The following is a 15,179-nucleotide window of genomic DNA, read 5'->3' on the forward strand; positions in this document are numbered from 1 at the left end:
ATATCATGTTGTTCCCTCAGACTTATGCATTACTCAGTATCATTTCCTCAGATTGGCAAATATGCCACAGCTGATTTTGTCACATTTATTGTGGGGAGTACTGTTTAGAATTGTGTGGTATCAATGGAATGTTCCTTCTCAACACTAAAAGCGAGTGTAGGGCTGCAGGCAATGGCATAATGGTATTGTCACTGGACTATTATTCCAGAGACCCAGGTTAATGCTCTGGGGGCCCGGGTTTGAATCCCACCACGGCAGATGGTGAAATTTAAATTCAATAAAAATCTGGAATTAAAAGTCTGATGATGACCACAAAACCAATGTCGATTGTCATAAGAAACCCATCTGGTTCACTAATGTCCTTTAGGGAAGGAAATCTGCTGTCCTTACCTGGTCTGGCCTAAATGTAACTCCAAAACCACAGCCATGTAGTTGACTCTTAAATGGTCTCTGAACAAGGGAAATTAGGGATAGGGCCTAGCCAGCGACACCCACATCCCATGAATGAATAAAAAATATGATGTGAACATTGCTGGCAAGACCAACATTGGTGGTTTATTCCAAATTGCCCTTGAGAAGGTGGTGGTGAGCTACCTTCTTGAACTGCTTCAAGTGTAGGTACACTCACAGTGCTTCTGTTAGGACCAAGCTAAATAAGATAAAAGCAAAAAACTGCGGATGCTGGAAATCCAAAGGAAAAACTCAGCAGGTCTGGCAGCATCTGCGGAGAGGAGCACAGTTAACGTTTCGAGTCCGAATGACCCTTCAACAGAACTAAGTAAAAATAGAGGAGGTGAAATATAAACTGGTTTAAGGGGGGGGGGGGGGGGGGGGACAAGTAGAGCTGGATAGAGGGCCAGTGACAGGTGGAGATAACCAAATGATGTCACAGACAAAAGGACAAAGAGGTGTTGAATATCACCACCTTCAACACCTCTTTGTCCTTTTGTCTGTGACATCTTTTGGTTATCTCCACCTGTCACTGGCCCTCTATCCAGCTCTACTTGTCCCACCTCCCCCCCACTTAAATCAGGTTATATTTCACCTCGCTTCTATTTTTACCTAGCTCTGTTGAAGGGTCATTCGGACTCGAAACGTTAACTGTGCTCCTCTCCGCAGATGCTGCCAGACCTGCTGAGTTTTTCCAGGTATTTTTGTTTTTGTTTTCCAAGCTAAATAAGCATTGTTTCAGTATTAAAAACAAAAAACTACTGCGGATGCTGGAAATCCAAAACAAAAACAGAATTACCTGGAAAAACTCAGCAGGTCTGGCAGCATCGGTGGAGAAGAAAAGAGTTGACGTTTCGAGTCCACATGACCCTTCAACAGAACTGAATGTAGTTAGGAGAGCGGTGAAATATAAGCTGGTTTAAGGTGGGGGGGAGCGGGGGGAGAGAAGTTGAGGGTGGGGTGGTTGTAGGGACAAGCAAGCAGTGATAGGAGCAGATAATCAAAAGATGTCACAGACAAAAGGATCAAAGAGGTGTTGAAGGTGGTGATATTATCTAAGAAAAGTGCTAATTAAGAATGGATGGCAGGACACTCAAGGTACAGCTCTAGTGGGGGTGGGGTGGAAAGACTGACAAGGTATTAGTTGTAGATTTTAAAATAATGGAAATTTAAAATCTACAACTAATACCTTGTCAGTCTTTCCACCCCACCCCCACTAGAGCTGTACCTTGAGTGTCCTGCCATCCATTCTTAATTAGCACTTTTCTTAGATAATATCACCACCTTCAACACCTCTTTGATCTTTTTGTCTGTGACATCTTTTGATTATCTGCTCCTACCACTGCTTGCTTGTCTCTACAACCACCCCACCCTCAACTTCTCTCCCCCCGCCCCCCCCACCTTAAACCAGCTTATATTTCACCCCTCTCCTAACTACACTCAGTTCTGTTGAAGGGTCATGTGGACTCGAAACGTCAACTCTTTTCTTCTCCACCGATGCTGCCAGACCTGCTGAGTTTTTCAAGGTAATTCTGTTTTTGTTATGGTTTGAGTATTCATGTTTAGAACTGTACCATTGTGCAGTGATGGAATGGGAAACTACTTCCTTCTAGACTGCTACTAAAATACTGTCAGCACTGCTGTGGTAGGTATCGTAAAAAACAGAAATCTTTTTAGCAGAAGAAATTAAGGCACACCATTAACATACTTTTTAAGGGATTTAACCATGTAGTAACTCAGGGATGAAGAGATCACTGGCATTAATGCAAAACCAAAATGCATGTTACTAAAGTGCTAATGTCAATGCTAAAGAGCAAATAACACTTCTGAGCCTCCAGTTAGCTCAGCTGCTACAGCTGTAACTCACAGCAACACTAACTGTTCAGTTCAGTGTAAAGGAGTATTGCCTGTACATCAAACGAAACTGACTAATAACAAAAATGCTGTTTCAAAGAACAGGTCTTTTTTTTACATGATTTATGCATGTGGAATACATGGGCATAATCCAATATCACAGCCAGCCTTAAAGAAATCCCTTCCTGTACTCTTCCTTCACAACCAAGTGCAAATGAAAATGAAGATAAAGATTGCATTTGGTTACTGCAATTAAGTATTCGCTAATAAATAAACCTTAGTTTGCAATAAAGCTACCAATGCCTGGATATTGAAATGAATACTTAGACAGAAAAGAATTAAATTAAGAATAGTATAGTGTAAAATGTTAACCGAGGACCACATCGTCAAATAATTTATATATGACAGACAAACACATACAAACCTGCTCCAGTATACAGTGTAATATTAAAGGCACAGAGACACTCTCCAGGGGCACTAGGCTCATCAGATCATTATAATATCTCATATCCATCAGTGCAGTAGAAGCATCTATTTTAAAAAACATTAAAACATAATGGTTTAACCTTTTCTTATCTGTATGTAATACATGGCTACATTGGCTAATTGAAAAAATTGCTTAGAACCATATGACATTGTGTATTTGGATCACTAAAAATCCAATTGTAAATTTCCTCATGAAATGCTGCTATTGCAAATGAAAGCAGTGGAAATTCGGGCTAAAGCCTGTTTTTTGACAACAAATTGGATAAAGAAAGAAAACAGCAGGTACAAGTTAGGAGAATGATGTCAGGCTGGAAGGTGGTTTTCAATGAGGAATTTTTAACTATCCTCATCTAATCTGCAGTAATGATCTAGATACAGAAACTGAATATAAACTGGTCAAGTTTGCAGATATGTCAGGTGATTGCAAGTGTCCAATGTGAAATGAATTCGAGCTGTCTCAACTTAGCTCCTGATAGGCATTGGCATAAAATTGGCAGAATTGGCCATCTCATACAAAGAAGCTACAAAATACTCTCAAGGGAAAATATTCCATACTAGTATAATAATAGGTGATGATGTTCACGAACATTGCTGCTACTGTCCTTGGTGTTCTCAGGAAGTAACCAAGTTGCTGCAGTGCATCCTGTGGATCATATGTACTGCAACCACAGTGGTGAAGGGGATGGATATCAAATACCCTCTCCAGTGGCAAGGCCATTAATTATGAAATTCCATATCTTCCGGAGACTTTTGCACAGCTTTGTTATCATTGCCAAAAAATATTAGAAGTCATTTATAGCTACTTTCCCCTCTAGAATCAATGATTGCCATTTTGCTACATTTAATCCTGGTTTCATGTCTCCACCACTTAGACTTAAAAATAATGTCCAAAGCAGCCTAGAATTGGCATTACTGACTTCATAACATGCTGGAGAAGACTGATACTCTTATATGACGTTTTAAGCCTGTAGGAATCAGTTCCCATCTAGAATGCAAAATAACAATGATCTTTGAGGCAAAGGAATAGAAAAGAAAGACTTTTCAGCAAAATACCTGAAGGTCAAGCAACAAGATTGTGAGCAGAATTTTGCCTTCATTGGGCGAGTTCGGCAAGGGCGGTCGGGAAGCCGACCGCCACCTGCAATCGGGACACGACTGCGATTTCACACTGGCGGGCCAATTAAGGCCCACCCAGCGTGAAACACAGCTTGTCACTGGCCGGAAAGGGCTGAGCGGGGGCAGGGTCCTGTCAGCCGCCAGGTCCAATGGCGAACCGGTGCTTCAATGACCTGCTACGCTCATGAAGAGTGAGTACTGTATTGGCATGGGTCAGCGTGTTCAATTGTTTTTGGCTGGCCATCCCCCCATGGAGCTCAGGGGTGTTATAGTCTGTGTGCCAACTGTCAATCACACCGGCGCTGGCCAAGGGGCTGAGCCCTGGCTGCTTTGACGAGTGCCTTGCAGCTTGAGGGCCATGACTTGGATGTGCCCAGCAAGGTGCTCCTCAGCTGAGGTTGGCCAGGCTGCAATGGCATTGCAGGTATAGAGTGGGCTAATCTATGCTCCTCTGTCCTTTCAGGAGAAGACATCCCATAACAATATTGAGAGGTCACAGACTGGCAGAGGGCCCCCACACCTCCTCATTCTCTCCCGGTACAAGCAGGAGGCCTTGGAGCTCGAGGAGTGCTGTGCATCTCGGTCAAGCAGCCGTGGGGAGACTGGGGTGCCAGACGAAATTAAGAATGCAGCGGACTGAATTGAGAATTTTGGCTCCTGCAACCATTCTAGTGTAGTCTCTTCAAGGATGTGAGCTTCAAACCCGGAGTCTCCATTGGTCATTGGAAGACGAGGGCACCATGCTGCAGATCTCCGTTGTCTCACCAGGGTGCCTGGCATGCACAGTGACAGTGTGATGACTTTAACTAATGACATGTCCTTCTTCTCCCTTTTAGGTTCGCCAGCAGTCTCCAGACCCTGAAGGGCCACCCCTGACCCTGGGGGACCACCATGCACCTGCGTCACACCCACTGTCTGAAGCAGGCACCAGCGCAGATACCAGCACCTCAGTAGGCATTATTTTGGTGGCTAGTATCTGGGTGTACATTGGTGCGGGCACTTCACACTCGCTTCAGCGGAGGCAAAGAGTGCCCAGGGCACTGGCAGTTGGAGGACGGCTGAAGATCAGTTAAAGGCAGATGATGAGCCTCTGGAGTTTATCATTAGGCAGCAGATGCTGGATGTCCAATGGGGTGTGCAGGAGGATTTGGCAGAGATCCAGGGGAGTATGCATGCCATGATCTCTGTTGTGGATGAGTCCCTGCGGAGCGTGAGCACTGCGTTGACTCTCATGACTGAGCGCAATGCCTCCTCCATGGGGAGAGTGGCAGCTCTCATGGAGAGGCTGCTCCAAGGACAGAATAAGGGGTTCCTAGGGTTGCGTTCTGACCTGCAAGCCCTCACACAGGCATTGACCTCAGCTGGTCAGTGTCCGTGTGTGAGATGGATGGGGCACCCAGTATCCCAGCCAGATTCCAGTCCATCAATGGTGAGCAGGGAGGTCCACAGTGACCTCACGTTGGCGCACGAGCTGCCTATCATCTTTGCGGGCTCCTCTCACGGCGCTCTGGATGATGGCAGCTGCTCCTCCATCCCTCTGCCAGTGACTGTGATATCTGCTGAGGCTGCGGCGACCGGGGAGATGCCAGCCATGGCACTGGCCACTCCCTCCCAGGCAGGGCCAGCATGGGCTCCACCAGCCAGCGGACGACCGCCAAGGTCATCAAGGCCAACAAGACAGCACAGTCAACAGGTTGTCCCCAAAGCCAGTGCCAGCGAGGGGAGAGCACCTAGACGTAGCACCAGTAAAGGTATGTTTAAAGCACCTAAAGCACAAGAGGAACTGGTCACAGGTAATTTTTTGTTCCCCCATTTTGTTTTTCTTTTTTTAATGGTGTGACTACCAACACTATTTTTTTCCCGTTCAAGACTATGTGAGTTCCAACATAAAATTACATTTGCTTTTGTGTTATTGGCCTGAGTATGCTTCATTTGTTTTGTTCATGCAGGGTAGGCCAGTATGTAATGCTGGACGTGAGTGGCTCAAAACTTTATTACACAGGCACTGAGTGTATCTTGGGGGCCAAGGAAAGGTTCATTTCTGCGATCCAAGATGGAAGCGGCAGCCCTGGCATGAGGTGGTAGTTCTTATTTGGCAGCCTAGCTGAAGGTGCGTTGGATTAAGGCGTTCCTGGTGTCCCTGCCTCCCTGGAGGTTACCAAGCTCTGGCTCCACGCTCTCAGCATTCTCCTCACTGCTGCTCTTCTGACCCACTACTGGATTCATCCTCTGTGGCCTGTGCAGCTGCGTCAAGATCCTCTTCCTCCTTGCCAGTGCCAGATTGTGGAGAGCGCAGCGTGCAACCACTATCCATGATAGTGGAGTGCTGCTCTGGGCTGCAGTAGAGTGCTTAAGTTGGAGCTTGGTGACTGAGGAAGTTCGGTGAGGAGGGAACGAGGTGATCCTTTGAGTACGGTGGGTACGGTCGGGTAAGTATTTACTACTTTTATCGCTTATAGTTTTTAAGGTCTTATTTTGTGGTTCATCGTTTGTAAGGGCTATATTCTGCAACAACGAGGAGCAGGGAAGATGGGCCCTAGAGTAATTGATGTTATTTGATATTAAGCATCTTCCAAAAGATTTAATTTAACTTAAAGGGGTAAGTAATGGCAGGAGAGCTCAAAGCTATGGTGTGCTCCTCCTGCTCTATGTGGGAAGCTGGGAACATTTCCAGTGCCCGGGGCCAGCATGTGTGTGGGAAGTGTCTCCAGCTGCAGCTCCTGGAAGCCCGGGTTTCAGAGCTGGAACGGCGGCTGGGGACACTGTAGAGCATCTGCGAGGCGGAGAGTATCGCGGATAGCACGTATAGAGAGGTGGTCAACACCGCAGGCTAAGAGTCCACAGGCAGGAAGGGAATGGGTGATCACCAGGCAGAGCAAGAGGACTAGGCAGGCAGTGCAGGAATCTCCTGTGGCTATTCCCCTGCAAACCGCTTTGGGTACTGTTGGGGGGAAATGGCCTCTCAGGGGAAAGCAGCAACTGCCAAATTTGTTGCACCATGGTTGGCTCTGCTGCACAGGGGAGGAGTAAAAAGTGTGAGAATGCAATAGTTATTGGGGATTCAAATGTAAGGGGAATAGATAGGCATTTCTGTGGCCGCAAACGAGACTCCAGAATGGCATGTTGCCTCCCTGGTGCTAAGGTCAAGGATGTCTCAGAGCAGCTACAGGACATTCTGAAGGGGGAGGGTGAACAGCTGGTGGTCGTGGTACACATTGGTGCAAATGACATAGGTGAAACAAGGGATGAGGTCCTAAAAGCAGAATGTAGTGAGATAGGAAGTAAGTTGAAAAGTAGGACCTCAAAGGCAGCGATCTCAGGATTACTACCAGTGCCACGTGCTAGTCAGAGTAGAAATATAAGGATATATCGGATGAATTCGTGGCTGAAGAGATGGTGTGAGCAGGAGGGTTTCAGATTCCTGGGACATTGGGGCCAGTTCTGGGGGAGGTGGGACCAGTATAAACTGGACGGGTTACACCTGGGCAGGACCGGGACTGATGTCCTAGGGGGAATATTTGCTAGAGTGGTTGGGGAGGGTTTAAACTAAAATAGCAGGGGATAGGAACCTATGCAAGGAGTCAGAGGAGGGGGAATCAAGGATAAGAACATAAGACAGAAAGGGGAATAAGAAAAGTGATAGGCAGAGAAATCAAGGGCAAGAATCAAACAGGTCCTCAGTGAAAAATAGTGGGGATGGGACAAGTAATCTTAAAAAGACAAGCCTTATGGCTTTGTGCCTCAATGCGAGGAGCGTTCACAATAAAGTGGATGAATTAACCATGCAAATAGATGTTACCAGGTATGATATTAGTCGGGATTACAGAGATATGGCTGCAGGGTGATCAGGGATGGGAACTGAACATCCAAGGGTATTCAGTATTTAAGAAGGACAGGCAAAAAGGAAAAGGCGGTGGAGTTGCATTGCTGGTTAAAGAGGAAATTTATGCAATAGTGTGGAAAGATATTAGCTCTGACGATGTGGAATCTGTATGGGTAGAGCGGAGAAACACTAAGAGGCAAAAAATGTTAGTGGGGGTTGTATATCGACCCCCAAACTGTAGTGGTGATGTTGGGAATGGCATTAAACAGGCAATTAGAGACTTATGCAATAAAGGAACATCTGTAATTACGGGTGATTTTAATCTGCATATAGATTGGGTAAATCAAATTAGTAACAATACCGTAGAGGAGTGTATATGGGATGGTTTTCTAGAAAAGTACGTTGAGGAACCAACTAGAGAACAGGCCATCCTAGACTGTGTATTGTGTAATGAGAAAGGAATAATTGGCAATCTAGTTGTGCGAGGCCCCTTGGGGATGAGCGACCATAATATGATAGAATTCTTCATCAAGATGGAGAGTGCCGTAGTTGATTCTGAGACTAGGGTCCTGAATCTTAATAAAGGAAACTACGAAGGTATGAGATGCAAGTTGGCTATGATGGATTGGGAAACGTTACTTAAAGGGATGACGGTGGATAGGCAATGGCAAAAGTTCAAAGAGCGTATGGGTGAACTGCTACAATTGTTTATTCCTGTCTGGCGCAAAAGTAAAATAGGAAAGGTGGCCAAGCCATGGCTCACAAGGGAAATTAGAGATAGTATTAGATCCAAGGAAAAGGCATACAAATTGGCCAGAAAAAACAACAGACCTGAGGATTGGGAGCACTTTAGAATTCAGCAAAGGAGGACCAAGGGATTGATTAAGAAGGTGAAAATAGAGTACGAGAGTAAGCTTGCGGGGAACATAAAAACTGACTGTAAAAGTTTCTATAGATATGTGAAGAGAAAAAGATTGGTGAAGACAAATGTAGGTCCCTTACAGTCTGAAACAGTGGAATTTATAATGGGGAACAAAGAAATGGCTGACAACTTTGGTTCTGTCTTCACAACTGAAGACACAGATAACATACCAGGAATGTTGAAGTACACAGGGTGTAGTCAGAGGGAGGAACTGAAAGAAATCAGTATTAGTAGAGAAATGGTGTTGGAGAAATTGATGGGATTGAAGGCCGATAAATCTCCAGGGCCTGATAATCTACATCCCAGAGTACTTAAGGAAGTGGCCCTAGAAATAGTGGATGCATTGGTGGTCATGTTCCAAGATTCTATGGGCTCTGGAATAGTTCCTATAGATTGGAGGGTAGCTAATGTAACCCCACTATTTAAAAAGGGAGGCAGAGAGAAAACAGGGAATTATAGACCAGTCAGCCTGACGTCAAGAGTAGGGAAAATTCTAGAGGCCATTATAAAAGATTTACTAGCTGAGCACTTGGAAAACAGTGGCAGAATCGGACAGAGTCAGCATGGATTTACAAAAGGGAAATCATGCTTGACAAATCTACTGGAATTTTTCAAGGATGTAACTAGTAGAGTTGATGAGGGGGAGCCAGTGGATGTGGTTTATTTGGACTTTCAGAAGGCTTTCGACAAAGTCGCACATAAGAGATTAGCGTGTAAAATTGAAGCCCTTGGGATTGGGGGTGTGTATTGAGATGGATAGAAAACTGGTTGGCAGGCAGGAAACAAAGAGTAGGAATAAACGGGTCTTTTTCTGAATGGCAGGCAGTGACTAGTGGGGTACCCCAGGGATCGGTGCTGGGACCCCAGCTATTCACAATATAATAATGATTTAGAAGAGGGAACTAAATGTAATATCTCCAAATTTGCAGATGACACAAAGCTGGGTGGGAGAGTGAGCTGTGAGGAGGATGCAGAGATGCTTCAGTGTGATTTGGACAAGCTGAGTGAGTGGGCAAATGCACGGCAGATGCAGTATAATGTGGATAAATGTAAGGTAGCAAAAACAGGAAGGCAGATTATTATCTGAATGGCTATAAATTGAGAGAGGGGAATGTGCACCAGTCGCTGAAGGTAAGCATGCAGGTGCAGCAGGCGTTAAAGAAGGCAAATGGTATGTTAGCTTTCATAGCGAGAGGACTCGAGTACAGGAGCAGGGATGTCTTGCTGCAATTAGGTTTGATTGGGGATAGTCAGAATGGCTTTGTCAGAGGGAGGTCGTGCCTAACAAATTTGATTGAATTTTTTGAGGAGGTGACCAGGTGTGTAGATGAGGGTAGTGCAGTTGATGTAGTTTATATGGATTTCAGCAAAGCCTTTGACAAGGTCCCACATGGGAGACTTATAAAGAAGGCAAGTGCACATGGGATACAAGGTAATTTGATAAGGTGGATTCAAAATTGGCTTAGTTGTAGGAGGCAGAGGGTGATGACAGAAGGATGCTTTAGTGACTGGAGGCCAGTGTCCAGTGGCGTACCATAGGGATCTGTGCTCGGTCCCCTATTATTTGTAATTTGCAGATGACACAAAGATTGGCTGGGTGGTTAACAGTGAGGTTGAGTGTCTTGGGCTACAGGAAGATATAGATGGGATGGTCAAATGGCAGGTAAGTGGCAGATGGAATTTAATCCTGAAAAGTGAGAGGTGATACACTTTGGAAGGAGTAATTTGACAAGGAAGTATTCAATGAACAGCATGACACATTGAAGTTCTGAGGAACAAAGGGACCTTGGCGCGTGTGTCCATGGATCTCTGAAGGCAGAGGGGCATGTTAGTGGTGAAAAAGGCATATGGGACACTTGCCTTTATCAATCGAGGCATAGATTACAAAAGTAGGGAGGTCATGTTGGAGTTGTATAGAACCTTAGTGAGGCCACAGCTGGAGTACTATGTGCAGTTCTGGTCGCCACATTATAGGAAGGATGTGATTGCACTGGAGGGGGTGCAGAGGAGATTCACCAGGATGTTGCTTGGGATGAAACATTTAAGTTATGAAGAGAGGTTGGATAGACTTGGGTTGTTTTCGTTGGAGCAGAGAAGACTAAGGGGCAACCTGATCGAGGTGTAGAAGATTATGAGGGGCATGGACAGGGTGGATAGGGAGCAGCTGTTCCCCTCAGTTGAAGGGTCAGTCACAAGGGGGCAGGAAGTTTAGGAGGGTTGTGAGGAAAAACTTTTTTACCCAGGGGGTGGTGATGGCCTAGGAGGGTGGTGGAGGTGGGTTGCCTCACATCCTTTAAAAAGTACCTGGATGAGCACTTGGCACGTCAGAACATTCAAGGCTATGGGCCAAGTGCTGGTTAATGGAATTAGGTAGGTAGGTCAGGTGTTTCTCACATGTCGGTGCAGACTCGATGGGCCGAAGGACCTCTTCTGCACTGTAATTCTCTGAGTTATACAGGGCCTTGGTGAGACCACACTTGGAATATTGCGTGCAGTTTTCGTCTCCTTATCTGAGGAAAGGTATTCTTACGATAGAGGGAGTGCAGCAAAGGTTTACCAGACTGATTCCTGAGATGGTGGGGCTGACATATGAGGAGAGATTGAGTCGTTTAGGATTCTATTCGCTGGAGTTCAGAAGAATGAGGGGGGATCTCATAGAAACCTATAAAATTCTAACAGGACTAGACAGGGTAGATGCAGGAAGGATGTTCCTGATGGTGGGGGAGTCCAAACCAAGGGGTCACAGTCTGAGGATACGGGGTAGACCATTTAGGACTGAGATGAGGAGAAATTTCTTCACCCAGAGCCTGTGGAATTCGCTACCACAGAAAGTAGTCGAGGCCAAAACACTGCATGTTTTCAAGGAGGAGTTAGATATAGCTCTTGGGGCGAAAGGGATCAAAGGATATGGGGAGAAAGTGGGAGCAGGCTATTGAGTTGGATGATCAGCCATGATCATAATGAATGACGGAGCAGGCTCAAAGGGCCGAATGGCCTACTCCTGCTCCTATTTTCTAAGCTTCTATGACACCCGCTCTGGGGGTTTTGTAGTGCGCTCCCTGAAGGGTCCAGGAAGGATCGGAAGCGCATCTTAAGCAGACCAATGGTTCTCTCTGCCACCGCCCTTGTAAAGGCATGGTTCCTGTTGTGCCGCTGTTCTTGGGTGGTGGAGAGGCATCATAAGCCACCTTGTCACCCAAAAGCCATCCACCCAGTCAGGCTGGAGGCACAGAAAAGCCTCGGCACCTGGGAGTGTCTCAGGATGTACGCATCATGGTTGCTGCCAGGGTACCTTGCCCAGACTTGCAGAATCACACACTATCTACACGTTCATGGAGTGGAATCCCTTCCTGTTGACAAGGCACCCAGCTGATCTGCTGGCGCCTTGATGGCCACATGCGTGCAGTCTATTGCACCCTGGACGTGGGGAACCCAGCAATTGCTGCAAAGCCTCTGGCTCGCTCAGCCTGGCTGGCCTCATCCATACGGAAATGAAGGAAAGTCAATGCCTGCCTGAACAGAGCTTCTGTCACCAGCTTGATGCAACTGTGGACAGCTGATTGGGAGACTCTACACAGATCCCGAGCCCTGGAAAGAGCCGGAGGCATAGAAGTTGAGGGCCACTGTGACCTTCAGAGCAACTGTCATGGGGTGTCCACCCACACAGTCGGATCTTAGGCCCGATCATCTGACAAATGGAGGTCATGGTCTCCCTTGAGAGGCGGAGCCTCCTTCGGCATTGCACCTCAGACATATTGAGGTGGATGCATCGCCGCCTGTAAACCATGGCAGCAGGATAGTGGCATCTTCTGAGGCCCCTTCTGCCTTGGATTTCCTGCTGGCCCTGCGCCCCTTGTGCCTGCGCATCTCCTCCCATAGGTCCCTCCGCTGGAAACTGCATTGGGACACGTGGCCTCCTCTCCCTTCTGCCCCTCTGCTCCTCCTCAGAGGAGGTGCCTCCAGCGGAGACCACATCCTCATTGCCAGGGTAAGGGAATGCTGTCTGATACCTGGAAGATTCCACACAGTCCGAATCCTCAGGGGGCTTGGAAGACACTAATGAGTCCAGAAATGAAGCATGGAAATGCTAAGAATGAAGCCCTGATCAGAGATTAAGCTGACAAGTACCAATAAGCCACCAATAGCAAGTTATCTACAAAACTCCTCAATACTCACAGAGACAATGCTACTGACCCTTCTTATCCCACCCATGGATGAGGTTTTGCAAACTGTGGCCTGCCCATTTTGCCCGTGCGACGAGGGAAAAATCACACGGGTAACGTTAAACTGCCGTCAATTGCGTTGTTACGGGCCTTAACTGACCTGTTAATTAATGGCGGGCATGGCTCCGAATCCCACGCACGCCCTCTGAGCAAAATATCACGTGAGTACATGATGACATCGGGACGTTCGCCCAATGTCATCGTGCGTCATTTTATATTTGAGCGGCTTGGGTGCACGCCCGCCTACTCAGTGAAAAATTCTGCCCTGTGCTGTTTCAGTTAAAAATAAACATCCGTAAACCATCAGAGAATCAGCTTTTTGAGCTTGCGTACATTTATCAGAGTGCGAACTATAACTAGCTTCAGTGAACACCATTTACAGGCTATTCTGTGTAAGCTTTTTAGTTATTTTAAAAATTGTCATTTCAATAGCTTGCATCTCAAATAAACAAACTCAATGAACATAAAACTAACTTAAAAACAAAAAGCTAAAAGCTACTGCGGATGCTGGAAATCCAAAACAAAATAAAAACAGAATTACCTGGAAAAACTCAGCAAGTCTGGTAGCATCGGTGGAGAAGAAATCAGTCAACGTTTCGAGCCCTCATGGCCCTTCAGCAGAACTGAAGCATAGTTTCAACAAGGGAGAAATATAAATTGGTTTAAGGTGGGTGGGGGGGAAGAGACACATTGAGGGTGTGGTGTGAGCAGATAATCAAAAGATGTCAGAGACAAAAGGGTCAAAGAGGTGTTGAAGGTGGTGGTCTTTGTCTGAGAAAAGTGCTAATTAAGAATGCAAGACAGGATATTCAAAGTACAGCTCTAGTGGGGGTGGGGTGGAAAGACTAAAGGTTTTAGTTTTAGATTTAAAAATAATGGAAATAGGTGGGGAAAGAAGAATCTATATAAATTATTGAAAAAAAAGGCGGGTGGGGGGGGAAAGAAACGGGGTGGGGATGGGGGGAGGGGGAGTTTAAGATCTAAAGTTGTTGAATTCAATATTCAGCCCAGAAGGCTGTAAAGTGCCTAGTCGGAAGATGAGGTGCTGTTCCTCCAGTTTGCGTTGGGCTTCACTGGAACAATGCAGCAAGCCAAGGACAGACATGTGGGCAAGAGAACAGGGTGGAGTGTTAAAATGGCAAGCGACAGGGAGGTTTGGGTCTTTCTTGCGGACAGACCGCAGGTGTTCCGCAAAACGGTCGCCCAGTTTGCGTTTGGTCTCTCCAATGTAGAGGAGACCGCATTGGCAGCAACGAATGCAGTAGACTAAGTTAGGGGAAATGCAAGTGAAATGCTGCTTCACTTGAAAGGAGTGTTTGGGCCCTTGGACGGTGAGGAGAGAGGAAGTGAAGGGGCAGGTGTTGCATCTTCTACGTGGGCATGGGGAGGTGCCATAAGTGGGGGTTGAGGAGTAGGGGGTGATGGAGGAGTGGACCAGGGTGTCCCGGAGGGAACGATCCCTACGGAATGCCGTCAAGGGGGGTGAAGGGAAGATGTGTTTGGTGGTGGCATCATGCTGGAGTTGGCGGAAATGGCGGAGGATGATAAAACTAACTTGATGAAATGCAATACACGCAAGCCTCAGCATTTCCAATTTTTATTGTTTCTCTATAATTGCAGCAACTGATGCATCCTAATTAAAATTATAATCCAAAATGTCTTTTTTTTTAAAAAGAGAACTTAGTGATCAATTAGTTCAACTTCCAACGTCAACATTATTTGAAGAGGAAACTTTTGCAGGGCTACAGGAAAACGTTGTAAGTGAATTTCTCTTGCAGAGAGCCAGTGCGGACATGACAAGCCAAATGGCCTCCTTCTGTGCTATAATCATTCTATGATTATATGATTCTATAAACCTGTGAATTCCAATTGTGTTTCAACCTAATTCTACATACATGTTTTTTTAAAGCTCAAATCCACATAAGAAAATTGAAGTTGGCCAATTATCAGCTCTCTTGTAAAGCCACATCCTTTTTTGGCCACTGGCTGTGCAGTACCTGAGTTACCAATATTCTCGCTGTGGCACACACAAATTAGTTTTCCAACAAACTATAGCACCAATTCATCACTGGAGCATTGGGATGCACAATGGACCAACTTATGACAATCATTGCCAAAATTACCAATGCAGAAAAATCTAGACTGATTATGGTAATTTACAAGCATTGTTAAAACAGCTGAAATATAAAGTTTATTAATCAGGTACCTTTTTCTCCCTGAGATGCCAATTCTGCTGGGGCAGACTTTTGCCTACCAGCTACGGTGGGAACTGCAAGCACCTATAAGAGAATCATCCAAAAAGAAC

The 15,179-nt window shown here is 46.0% G+C and overlaps 1 protein-coding gene across 1 annotated transcript in view; it reads right to left on the reverse strand.

Moving 5' to 3' along the window:
* spag17 (sperm associated antigen 17) overlaps positions 1-15,179 on the reverse strand; it is a 342,330-nt gene that overhangs the window by 266,068 nt on the left and 61,083 nt on the right. Inside the window, exons 12-13 of the mRNA XM_078559611.1 lie at positions 15,081-15,153; positions 2,729-2,835 (exon numbers count right to left, since the gene is read on the reverse strand). Of these exons, the coding sequence (XP_078415737.1) occupies positions 2,729-2,835; positions 15,081-15,153 (180 nt within the window). The remainder of the gene's footprint in view (positions 1-2,728; positions 2,836-15,080; positions 15,154-15,179) is intronic.

Source organism: Cetorhinus maximus, chromosome 16, assembly GCF_964194155.1.
Source record: "Cetorhinus maximus chromosome 16, sCetMax3.hap1.1, whole genome shotgun sequence".
Taxonomy (NCBI): Eukaryota; Metazoa; Chordata; class Chondrichthyes; order Lamniformes; family Cetorhinidae; genus Cetorhinus; species Cetorhinus maximus.